This window comes from Salpingoeca rosetta (assembly GCF_000188695.1).
Source record: "Salpingoeca rosetta unplaced genomic scaffold supercont1.11, whole genome shotgun sequence".
Classification (NCBI taxonomy): Eukaryota; class Choanoflagellata; order Craspedida; family Salpingoecidae; genus Salpingoeca; species Salpingoeca rosetta.
Genome location: NW_004754923.1, coordinates 1,479,274 through 1,491,832, shown reverse-complemented (window position 1 = coordinate 1,491,832; position 12,559 = coordinate 1,479,274). Strand labels below are relative to the sequence as shown.

Genomic DNA, 12,559 nt, shown 5'->3' with positions numbered 1-12,559 from the left:
TTGTGAGTGGTGCTGTACAACAGTCCTTTCGTGTTGATTGTTGTTGTTGTTGGTCGTGTGCATACCATCCGTGACCGCCCCGTACCGCTGCCACAATGTCACAATGCCACAATGCCATGATGTCACGATGCCACTGTGTTAGGCGCGTGTTTATTGTTGAGACGCAGGGTCACAACTGCGGCTTCCTCGCCTCCATCGGCGCGCTCGCAGGCGGCGCCGACAGTGAGTCATCGCCCGGGCATGTGTTGCTTGCATGCATGCACACAGACGTGTGTGTCCGTGTGCGTGTGCGTGTGTCTGTGTGCGTGTGTAAACCTGGTCCAGTCTGTGATTTGCAGTCTCTCATGGTTTTGCAATGTCTCACAGCGATGCCTCGCTACACGTGCTTCATCACCACTATCAAGGTCACCTTGCTCACCTCCCTTTCGCAATGTGCTTGCCCATGCAGTCGCGTACATCCGTGAAGAGGGCGTGCGCCTTCGCCACATCTCTGCAGACATTGCAAACCTACATCGCAAGTTCAAGGTGCAGCCATCATCAATGTCGTTACAGTTGTGGCAAGCGTGATGTAGAAAGCGGCGTGTGGGCGTGTGTGTGGACCTGTGTGAGCGCGCGCGTGTGTGAGTGTGTGGACCTGTGTGTGAGTGCGCGTGTGAGTGCGCGTGTGAGTGCGTGTGGACCTTTGTTTGTGTGTGTGCGTGTATTGCTGCGTACTGCTGGGCTTGATACTGCTCGTGTGTCAATTGCATGCCGCTCACTGTCTGCCACTCCCCTTCCTGCCACTTGACAATTCTTTGTCTGCCGCATGCACCAACACAGGAGCTGTCGTGTGCGGTGATTGTGCGCAGCGAGCGGAGCAGCCAAAACTATGACACCCAATTCCTCAGCAAAGGTGACTGGCGAGAGCAGGAGGAGGAAGAGACATTGAGCAACACCGACGCATGCTGTAATGTGGTCACCTCATTCCAAACCAAGAGTAATTTGTCGACACCCTACATACACACACACACACACTTGTACACACACACATGTACTCACACGACATGCCTGCTGTGTTGCCAGTTCTTGATGAGGAAGGAAAGCCGGAGACGAAGGACGATACGGCGTTTTCCGTGCGATCTGTCATTCTCGGGCACTTGCAGCAGGTGCAGCACAGTTGTCCAGGGTGTTGGTGATCACATGTGTTTGTCAGTACGGCTTGAGGGTTTGTTTTGTTGTTGTTGTTGCGCGCGGGTGTGCGCATGTTTGTGTGCTAACCTCGATGTATCCACGCGGGTAACACATTCAACCGCCTTCATTCGCTCTGCTCACCATCACCTCCTGTTTGCGCAACAGGGTGGGACCCCCTCCCCGCTCGACCGCGTGTACGGCTGCCGGCTCGGGGCGAGCTGTGTGCAGTTCCTGCTGCAGCACATGACGGAGAACGTGGACGAGAACGGCGTCGTCTCCACCAACTCACCAGAGAGGTTCGTCCTGTCATGCACGCGCGTTTGCGTTTGTGAGTGTTCGTGTGTGCATATGCATCTGCGCGTGCATGTACGTGTTGGTGGACGCGAACATGTGCGCGTGCATGCGCATGTGCATCTGCGTGTGATCGCGTACTCAGTCGCCTGTCTCACATCCTCTAATCGTCCCCTGCTCCAGTGCCGCTGTCATTGGGACACACGACAGCGCTCGCACGGCCACCGCTTTTGAGGTTCGACCCACACACATCACACACACACATGATGCCTTGCACGTGGTTGCTTGGTTTGTACGTCGGCTTTGGAGAGTAGGTTGCTGTGTTCCTGATCTCACAACTCCTTATGCGTTTTCATGGGCCTATCCTCCCTATCCTCCCTATCCTTCCTATCCTTCCTATCCTCCCTGCTTGGCTTGTTCTGCGGCACAACAGCAACTGGAGCCAATCACGGACGTTGCTCTCCGCACCAACAAGTCAGTGGCTGAATATGGGTTGACTTGGGACTGATTTGAAGACCGTGTCCATGCACGTGTTTCAACGAATGCGCGTGTGAGCGATGCGCTATTAGTTCCGTTTGTGTCCTTTCAATCTTCACATGCCACACCTTTCACCCTGTCCCCAGACCATATTCACGCCCATTCATTGTTTCTGACACCACACACCAACCGTCACCCACCCTCCGCCTTCGTTCAGGCACACGTGGTGGCAAAACCTCCACCGCCTCACGCGCGTTCTCGGAAACTCCATGCGCTCCGGCGATCTCTGCTATGAGGTGCTGCCCCGTGTTTGTGTTTGTTTGTGTGTTTGTGTGCTTTTGTGTTTGCTCTTGTGTGTTTGCTTGTTTGTGCTGTGCGTTTGTTTTTGATTGCTTGCATTTTTTTGTGCACTTGTGTCGGTGCACGTACATGCACTTGTGATTGTGTGACCGCGTGTTTGCTTTATTTGTTGCATTGATTGGTGGCCGCATGCACGCTCACTGTAATACTCTCCTCGTTTGTCACAACACATGATCAGGGAGAGGCCTGTGTTGGAGAGCTGTGAGCTCTTTCGCCACGCACAACGCGTGCAGAACACAACACGTGCCCGCTCACTTCTCCTCTCCTTCGTTCACCCCCTGCTTCTGCTGTCACTGGTTCTGGCGAGGGCTGTTGTTGGCTCAATTTCGTTTATTTGCGGTTGCATCGTCGTCGTTTACACACACACACACACACACACACACACACACACACACACGTGTGCTTGGTTCTGCTCGATTGCAATTCCCCCGCTCACTCGTTGTCCTATTGAAACCGAATGGCTCGCAATGCACACAACCACACACACGCACACACGCACACAGGTGTGTTCAACACTTCCACACAGACACAGACACAGACAGACACATGCACAGACAGAGACACACACCCTCAATTGTGCGTGGTGTTGATGACAATGACGGGCGTTGTCGCGTGAGTGGTGGTGCTGTCACCGTCAGCCTTCACTTGTACGGACAGTGTTGGCTTGGGTGGTGCGTTGCTGACGAGTGGCAGCAGAATGACGTTCATGTTGGTGGTGCCACCAACCTCCATTGGCACGACACGTGACGCAGCACCCGATACGAGCCACCCAGCACCAACTGTAATGTGCACCGGAACGCCAACACATGCACGTCGATCCTGCGTCGTGTTTGCTCCGGGTGCAGACTCAATAGCGAGCGATCGAAGGTGGAGGGCGCACGTGACCTCAATCCACTGACCAGCCGGCCACATGCCCTCGGTGTCGGTGTCGGTGTTGTCGTTATCCATGCTGGTGTTGGCGTTGTCGTTTGAGTGGGATGAAGGAATGCGCCATTGCGCTTCCAGGAGGAAGCGGGGATGGTGCAGCTCCACATCCCATTCGATGGTGTGGGCGTTGTTGAACGACACCAATTGGTCACACGTGTCGTTGTCAGCGTGATTGCGCTCGTCACCAAGTGGCGACACAGCAACTGACAGCCCAGCGGTCGCGGTCATGGATTGAAGTAGTTGCTGCATGCCGTGTTGTTGTTGTTGTTGTTGTTGTTGTTGTTGTTGTTGTTGTTGTTGTTGTCCGTCAACCTCAGGCGTCTGCGTTGACGGCAATGCGTTGTTGCTGCTGTCATTGCCGGTGTCACTGTTGCTGCTGCTGTCGCTGCTGCTGCTGTGCAAACTCAGCATCCACGCAAGTGTGATCTCTTGGCGTGGATGGCAGACAGTGAAGGGCACGTCCGTCGGGAACAGCGGCGTGCATGTGTACGACAGCTGAGTCGCACTGTCTTCAAAGGTCAGCGTCGCCGTCTCAACACGACATGCAGCAGCAAAGTCCTGCAGCGTGCATGCATGCGTGTGTGTGTGTGTTCCGCGATTGAGAGAGCGTAAATGGGAGGAATACGGGCAGGTGCATATGGTTGCATCAAAACATAGAACAGAGAAGCTTCAGTTTGCATCAGGACAATCAATATGCTTACAGTGAGTGCGATGCGCAGGATTACGCGTGAGTCCTGAACCCAAGAGCAACAACGCGCTGCCACTAGATCACACACACTGTACCAGTGTAACAAACCACCCATACATGCGAGGCGACGAGTTTGTGTAAGTATGAGTTAGTGCAAGTTGACGGCGGAAGCGAAAGTGAAGTGGAAGTGTGAGTTTGAGTGTGTGTGAAGGAAACGCTACAGAGGTGAAAGTGACTGTGGGTGTGCGCGTGTAAACATATGCACTTGCGACCATCAACGCACAGCGAGCAGCAGCAGCAGCAGCAGCAGCAGCAGCAGCACAGACAACACTGACCGCGTAGGAAGTCTGCGCGTGTGTGACTTGCGCTCAAGAGATGTGAGTTGGGTGTATGTCACGTGCGCATCTACAGCCAGCGGTCCATCCTCATCCTCGTCGTCATCATCGGCATTGTAATCATCAACAGCAACAACATCATCTGCATTATCGTCGTGCTCACCACTGCCCAGCAGCAAGACTTGGCCCTGGTCTCCAATTGAAGGGCGATGTTGGCGATGCTCATGATTCTGGTGCGCTGGTGTTGGCGATGGTGCGTGTGCCGTGCTGCATGTTGTCACGAGGCGTTGGCGGCGCGAGCGCTTTACTGTTGTCGAGCACACGCGCAGGCGGACGTGCTGTTGGTTTGCACCGCGCACCGTCAGCTCCCCACCTTCGACAGCCATCGTGGCTGCGTCATCGCGTTGTGCGGGTTGCACAGTGTCGTCGTCGCTGTTGCTATGGGCGTCATTGTGGCTGGTCGATGCAGTGGTGACGATGGCATCAAGGCTGATGGACAGTGGCGGCGACTGCGACTGCACATAAGCGCGCAGGGCTTTCGTGCCAAGGGCACCAGGGCACAGGGTCAGTGTATGGTGTTGCTGGCAGCCAAACACGAGCACCAATGGTTGGTGCTGCCGTTCAAGCACACCACACGTGGTCACGTCGTGCTGCAGCGACGGCGCCCCACTTTTTCCTCCGTTCTTGTGCATGTTTGTGTGTCGTGTGCTCGCTTCACACTCTGCAAACAGCCGCACGTCATCCACAGCTGGCGACACACGGAAATGAAGTGGATTTGACAGCTGTTCCAACGGCAGTGTGAAGACGGCGTTGTGCATTCGCAACTCGACAGACGACGCCCGATACTCCCCTCTGGTGTGTGTATGTGAGTGTATGGTTGCGTGTGTGAGTGCGTGTGTGAGTGTGCGTGTGAAAGAATGTGTGTGTGCGTGTGTGAAGTGGCGTCTCATGCTCGAGTTTGTTTCAGTCAGCCACAACAACGCTACTCAACACACACACACAAACACACACATACACCCCCCCCACACACAAAACACACACACACACACACACACACACACACACACACACACACACACACAGAGCTGCGGTGGCGCACCTTGTGGCAATGGCCTGCAAGTGGATGTGCGTTTCTCTGCCCTCTGGCTCAAGCAAAATTGGCGCCGTCGTTGCGCGAAGAACAAGAGATGACGCAGCATCATCGTTATCACCATCGTCACTGCTGCTGGTGCTGCTGGTGCTGCTTCTGTCAGAGTGTGCAGTGTGGGGACTTGGCCTGTCTTGCTGTTGCTGGTCGCTGTCATTGTCGGATTTGTCGCTGTCGTGTTGGTCAAGCGGCGGCAGTGAGAGCTGTTGTTGATGTTGACGATGAAGATGAGGATGATAGTGCAGGGGAGAGCATGGTAGTTCAATGGTGTCAAACGTCAGCGAGAGCGGCGCCTGGCTTGTGATGGTCTGCATCCCCGTGTGTGGCGTGGATGAGTGAGTGCGTGGATGAGTGAGTGCGTGAGTGAGTGAGTGCGTGAGTGAGTGAGTGAGTGAGTGAGTGAGTGAGTGAGTGAGTGAGTGAGTGAGTGAGTGAGTGAGTGAGTGAGTGAGTGAGTGAGTGAGTGAGTGAGTGAGTGAGTGAGTGAGTGAGTGAGTGAGTGAGTGAGTGAGTGAGTGAGTGGGTGTGTGAGTAAGTGAGTGGGTTTCAAAACGGTAATGAGGAGAAATTCGATCACACGAGTGCGTGTAGTACATGTGTGTACGATGCATGCGTAACTCTCAATACAACGAAACCACATCTGTCCTGCTTGCTGAACGCACCAAATCCACTGCAATCGTGCTGCCGGCATGGAATGCAACACCATGTTGTGCTGCGTCTGCACTGTCACGCGCGTCCCGAGCACCGTGTGCAATCGTCGTCAGCACAAGCGTGCATTTGGTGGCCTGCAGCAGCTGTGTTGGTGACAGCGGTGGGAGGGATGGCGAGTGCTGCGTGATCGCAGACAACAGCTCCAAATACTCGCGCTAGCAGGCGTGGTGACGATGTGGTGTACGCCAGCAAAGTCAATGAGGAGCACGATAGAGGGTGCAGTTGATATGAAACAGCATACAGGCGTGGGAAGGACACACAGCGCGCACATTATGTGTGCAAGATCGAGCAACACCATTCCATCAGAGCAAACACACACACACACGCACACACACACAACCGCAGCAGGCATCGCTTCGAAACACACCGCGAGTTGTGTCGGTGGGCTGTGGCGAGTGGAGAGTACGGTGGAGTCGATGCGTGCGAGTGCAGCGAGAACCCGGCAGCAGCATGACGCAAGGCGCGACCACATCATGTTCGCAGCGTGGCACGCGCACAGCCCTTGTAGCGCCTCCAGCTGCAACGACAGCCAGCGGTCGGCCTGCGCTTGCCTGTGGAGAGTGCACGAACAGCACAAGCATGAGAATGTGTGAGTTGTGTACGTCTTGTGTGGGAAAGTGTGTGTGGAGGAGGTTAGTCAGGAGCACCACACGACAGGCTCTCATTTGCACATGCGCGCGTGCACACACAGACACACACGGACGCACACACACACACACGGACGTACACAGACGCACACGAATGTACATGAACAGCTGGACAGGCCATGCACCTGGCAGCGTGTGCAAAGAGGGCTTGTGCCTCGACGGGATTGCCGAGTGCGAGGTGGAGAGCAGCGAGTTGCAGCATTGCAACCAGCGCCAGGCGCCGCTTTGGCAGCTGACCAGGGAGGGGATGATGTGGCGGTAAGTGTTGGTGTGGATTGGAGAGGGTTGGGGGAGAGTAAGTATGGCTGGTACGAGAAATTGTGCGCGCGTGTGTGCGTTCGTGTGTGTTTGTGTTCGTGCAGGAGACAAGTTGCATGCTAGTACGTTGAGCAGAACACTGCAGGCTGGGCCTCTTGTGTTACAATGAGCATGACAGCAAAACATGGGTTTCATACCATCTGAAAGTGATGCATGCTCGCCTCCGCAATGTTGATGGTCACGGACGAAAACGTCGACAGGTCTTGGCATGAGCGCAGGCTGTCAAAACGAGCACGTGAGTGTGCATGTGTGTGCGCGCATGTGTGTGCGCATGTGTGTGCGCATGTGTGTGTGTTTGCGTGAGTGGGGAGAGAGTGTGTGTTTGCGTGAGTGGAGAGAGAGAGTGTGTGTGTGTGTACGCAAGCCATAGAGCAATTTGGGTGGCGAGTGAGTGCAGATGCAAGTTGCAAGTGCGGCGCATTAGTGTGTATTGTGCAACTTAGCACACACGATGCAAATGCAACCCTTGCGCGTACATGCTGCGCGATGATCGTTTCTCAAGCGTTGCCTGAAGGCATTGTTGTCGGGGTTCGCCTGTCCATGACACACGAGTGCACAGGTAGTGACGTGAGTGCGGGTGCAAACATGTGGTTGCGGTTGCGCAGGTGCTGTGCACTGTGGCTGCGTCACAAACGTGCACGGTCCCACATAACCACAAATACAGACACACACACACACACATGTTCACACCTCGCTGTGTTCTGCGCAGCGGTGATGGCGCAGTCCGGCGAATTGGAGAATCGAGCGGCGAAACGACATCAGAGTTGTCTGAACACACACACACACACACACACACACACGCACACGCACACGCACATATGCACATGAACAAAGGATGAGAACGCATCAGGTGAGTTAGAACAGCGAGTGGCAGTCAAAAACGAGACAGATAATGTAACCACAAATTCTCCTCCTTTCATCCATCTTGAACATGTAAACACAAGATAAAAATCACACGACAATTGTGTGCACACCACAACTCACCGGGCTGCAGCCACCGCTGCTGCGCGTGTGCCCCTGCACGCGTGAATGCGTCTGGCTCGCACGTTGACGGCCGCGACGACGCGACGCTGCTGCCCTCATCCCCACTCACGGCCGACTGTGCTGATGTCGACAGCGCCAGCGGGCTCTCATGCTCCGGTGGTGCCAGCGGTGGTGGCCGGGGCGACCGCGCCCTGTGCATCTGTATCGTGTTGTCTGAGCGGCCGTCATCGTCGGCACCGGGCCGTCCCGCAGCAGCAGCAGCAACAACAATAGCGCCATTCATGCTCGGGTCAGGATGCGGGTGGTGTTGTACTTGTTGTCGGGATGGTTGCTGCTGGTTGTGGTCGGTGTCAGCGGGTACGTGCGTGTGTGTCGCGTCATCTCCATGAAGCACAACCTCCACGCCGCCGCCACACACGCCATCAACGCTGTCGCCGTCATCATCGCCATCAGCATCCGCAACAGACGCTTCGTGCACAACAAGCAGCTCCTGCAACACTTCATCGTCGTGACTCTGACGACCGTCAGCACAACCGGTGCCGCTGTTGTTCTCGTCACCAGCAACACCACCACTGTGATCACCATCATCATCACCTTCACCGCCATCATCATTGTCTTCTTCGTCATGTCTGCGAACTACGTGGCCAGTTCGCGGGCTGGCGTTGCTCTCAGTGTGCGGAAAAGCGGGGATGTGGTGATGCTCAGGCGAAAGTGGAATTGATTCCGCTCTCTGCTGCAGCTGTAACTCACACGCATCATCACCATTGTCACCACCTGCTTGTTGTTGTTGTTTAAGTTGTTGTTGTTGAAGTTGTTGCTGTTGTTGTTGTTGTTGTTGTTGTTGTTGTTGTTGTTGTTGTTGTTGTGTGATGTGGCGAGCGGGACTTGCTGTCAGGCTGTTGAGCGGAGACAGGAACGAAGAAGACGATGACGACGATGACACCGCGACCATGGCCTTCGACGGGGTCGATGACAAGGCTGCCAACGCACAGGTCATGGGGGTTGGACAAGCGATGAGCTCGTGTGAGCGTGTGTGTGTGTGCCAACATGTGGCCCTACTGTGTGCTTGTTTGGTGCCGAGATTGTGTTCGAGTGACACAAATACCATCCACACAGCACAGTGCAACCCCACTCCACTGTCCCTGCCCTCACCACCTCATCTTGGCACCTTGCATGGATGGACGCCACGTGCACATGTCGTGCACAGCGGACGTTGCGTCGGCGACAAAGGGGCGGTGGTGCGGGAGATGGCGGTGCACGTGTGCGCCAAACGCCACCATGCACCGCGCTGTGAAGTCGAGCAAGATGCCGAAGTTGACGCCAAGGGGTGCGGTCATGTCTGGGGAGAGGAACACGTGGACAACGATGAGGGTAGGGTGTGAGTGTGCACGCGACGGCTTAATGCTTGCAGGCACAATTCACAACCGAGTGAGTGTAGGCGTACACACACACACACATACACACATACACACATACATACATACATACATACATACATACATACATACATACATACATACATACATACATACATACATACATACATACATACGCGCATACAACAAGGTGTTGGGCGTGTGCGGCTCACGTTGGTCGCGGCTGCAGGAATGGATGAAGCGGATGGCGTCGAGGGCGGTGACACATCGCCACTCCCGAGCACGCGCACTGCACGACACCCTGTTGTGATGACAACATTGACGGTGGTGACAGTGGTGATGGTGATGGTGATGACAGGAATGAAACTGAACACGTAGGTCGCACGATTCCAGCACCACACACACACGCACGCACACACACACACACACACACACACACACACACACACACACACAAACACACACACACACACACAAACACAAACAAACAAACACACACATACATACATACACGGTCGTTCACAAACTCACGCTGGCCACTGATGGAGCAGGTGGGAGAGGGTGACAATGCATTCGAGCACAACATCCACTGCAGCGTTGATGTCACGTTGAGCTCTCAGCACACGCGCGTATCGTGCATATGTGTACATGTACACGTCCACAAGCGCCGCCCTGTGCGAAATCATACGCTCACGCGTGCGGGCAAGACGCGCAGACGAAAAGGAAAAACTGTCCAGTTTTCCTGCTGCTGCTGCTGATGACGACGAGGGTGATGCAGTTGCGACTGCCTGCAATGACGATGACGATGGTGGTTGTGTTGGCGAGCACAGCGCAGCGCCAAACACACACAGGGCGGCCTGCTGCTGCTGCTGCTGTTGTTGCTGTTGCTGCTGCTGCTGTTGTTGTTGTTGTTGTTGAGGCGTGTCGCTTCCGAATACGGTCTCTGCCACAACGTGTACAGGTGTTGACAGCATTGCAGGTGGCGGCTGTGAGAACAATCGGTGTGAAGGAAGACACGCATGCACGCCGCAATGAGCCTTCACCAGCTTGTGTGGTCAGCTATCGCTTACCTCGCACGGGGGCAAACGAGAGGGGCAAGGTTCGCGCGTGGTTCTCAGCGAATGTGTGGATATCATGCAGGAGTTTTCGATACACGGCACATGCGTCTGATCGCAGTCCAGATGCTTGCAAGCACAGCGCCAAATCATCCTGCGCACACGCATACGGAGGCGATGCGTGAGGGGAGTTCCTTGGCACGCGAGTGTTCTCAAACACACACACACATACAAGTGTGAAAGTACATTTATCCACACTTACACACAGACAGCAACACAGACAGCAGCGCAGACAGGCACAGGCACACACACACACACACACACACACATACGGGCGTCGTGTCCACTTCAACACCTGCTCGATGACAGATGTGATGAACGCCTCGTCATGCCTGCTGCTGCTGCTCTGCTTTTTGTCGTATCGGCCGGTGGCGGCAACGGCGATGGCCGGCGCTGACGAGAAATGCGGCGGAATTCTCACCTGCGCCCGCTCGCTCAACCATCGCAGCCTGCCAGCACACGTGTATGTGTGTGCATGTGTGGACGTGAGTGTGAAGATGCAGGAAGCATGAGCAACAACGTCCGTGAGGGCATGTACGTTGTACACTCAGCTGTCACGATGTACAGTTTCGTCAATGCATGCATGCACGCGTGTGTGTTTGTTTGTGCGTGCACTTGCGCTGCACTCCCTCTCCCCAGAGGTGTGTGACCCTGGCAAGCGTTGCCAACAACGACAGCGCACCTGAACTCGATGTGCTGGATGAAGACGCCTCTCATGCGAGCAACAAACGCGCCCCACACGTTATCGTGCAGGTCGCGCGCAATCGACGCTCCCGTCAGCGGCAGTTGCAGGCACGCATCTGCCTGTCCCTTCCCCCCGAAATCGCTGCGCAGGCGGCCCAGGACGTCTTCGCGAAGGGACAGCCGCATGCTCTTTGCGCGGGCTGGTGTTGGTGTCACGTGCACGATGAGCCACCCGGCGTGGCTGCGTGCCTGGACCTGTTCGTGCCACTGCAGCACTTCCACACGTCGCTTCTGTCGATATTCGTTCAAGTCCTGTGTGTGTGTGTGTGTGAATACGTGTGTGTGTGTGTGTGAATACGTGTGTGTGTGAATATGTGTGTGTGTGAGTGTGTGAAAGTCGAGGAAGGGTCCGGTTACTTTGCCCATTTCAGTAGACGCCAAGCACCAAGAGCATTGTGCACGCGTGTAGCCACATGCACACCACGGCCATACGCCGGACCTGGCAAGCGACGGCACAGATGTGCAGGATGGGCTGTCGGTGGAAGGTGTGAGTTGAGGATGGTGGCATGACGTCTTCCGATGAGAACGGCCGAACCGTGGCTGGCAGCACTGGCACAAACAGATCGCGACCGAGCGTTGTGCTCTTCCACCTGAGTGTGTGCCGTGGTGTACGTGTGTGAGTGTGCATGAATATGTGTAAGTACGAGTGTACGTCAATATGTGAGTATGCGTGTGCGTAAATGTAAACTAGGTTGAGTAGAACGCGAGCACGTCAAGGCACAAAAGCGCCCGCACGTTTGCACACGTCATCTCCACCTCATCTTAACCACACGCACGCCACATACATACATACCCACACACCCACACACACAAACACACACACACACACACAAACACACACACACACACACACGACAGACCTCAGCTTGGAGAGGGGAAGCCTTCTCTGAATCTCGGGGATAATGTCATCGCGCAGAGCCGGTGCGCCATGGACTGCGGATGTTTGTGCACACATACACACACACGCCAAAAGGCACAGTCAGCGCATCTATCCATTCCCATGCCTATGCACACACACACACACACACACACACACACACACACACACACACGTAGCATTGTACAGCACAGGTGTACGGAGCAGCACACTGCGCGCTCGCCACGCAAGAAGGCATATGCTTACCCGCGACAACAAACGTGTCGTCTCGCACGTCCTCCGCGTCGCTCATCGTTGGCCTTCCGTGCGTTTGATGTGTGTGAGTGGTGTGCGCGAGACCAACAACCACCAACCACCAACCACCAACAAGTCCTGTTTGAAGTTGTGAAGAT

At 55.2% G+C, this 12,559-nt stretch overlaps 2 protein-coding genes across 2 annotated transcripts in view; one reads left to right on the top strand and one right to left on the bottom strand.

Moving 5' to 3' along the window:
- PTSG_05032 (phosphofructokinase) overlaps positions 1–2,760 on the top strand; it is an 8,727-nt gene extending 5,967 nt beyond the window's left edge. The window contains exons 19-27 of the mRNA XM_004994290.1: positions 143–222; positions 449–525; positions 820–892; positions 1,063–1,145; positions 1,336–1,466; positions 1,645–1,696; positions 1,895–1,935; positions 2,156–2,234; positions 2,477–2,760. Of these exons, the coding sequence (XP_004994347.1) occupies positions 143–222; positions 449–525; positions 820–892; positions 1,063–1,145; positions 1,336–1,466; positions 1,645–1,696; positions 1,895–1,935; positions 2,156–2,234; positions 2,477–2,503 (643 nt within the window). The 3' untranslated portion in view covers positions 2,504–2,760. The remainder of the gene's footprint in view (positions 1–142; positions 223–448; positions 526–819; positions 893–1,062; positions 1,146–1,335; positions 1,467–1,644; positions 1,697–1,894; positions 1,936–2,155; positions 2,235–2,476) is intronic.
- On the bottom strand, positions 2,615–12,552 carry PTSG_05031 (uncharacterized protein). Its single transcript, XM_004994289.1, has 20 exons — positions 12,414–12,552; positions 12,151–12,223; positions 11,730–11,880; positions 11,229–11,542; positions 10,842–10,995; positions 10,502–10,640; positions 9,963–10,374; positions 9,644–9,732; positions 9,224–9,394; positions 8,056–9,033; positions 7,762–7,839; positions 7,548–7,605; positions 7,209–7,290; positions 6,879–6,985; positions 6,474–6,657; positions 6,058–6,261; positions 5,348–5,703; positions 4,249–5,100; positions 3,927–4,002; positions 2,615–3,783 (listed from the first exon to the last, which is right to left on the bottom strand). The coding sequence occupies exons 1-20, from the start codon at positions 12,457–12,459 to the stop codon at positions 2,869–2,871; spliced, it is 5,439 nt and encodes a 1,812-aa protein (XP_004994346.1). The 5' UTR covers positions 12,460–12,552; the 3' UTR covers positions 2,615–2,868.
- Positions 12,553–12,559: the final 7 nt, after the last annotated feature.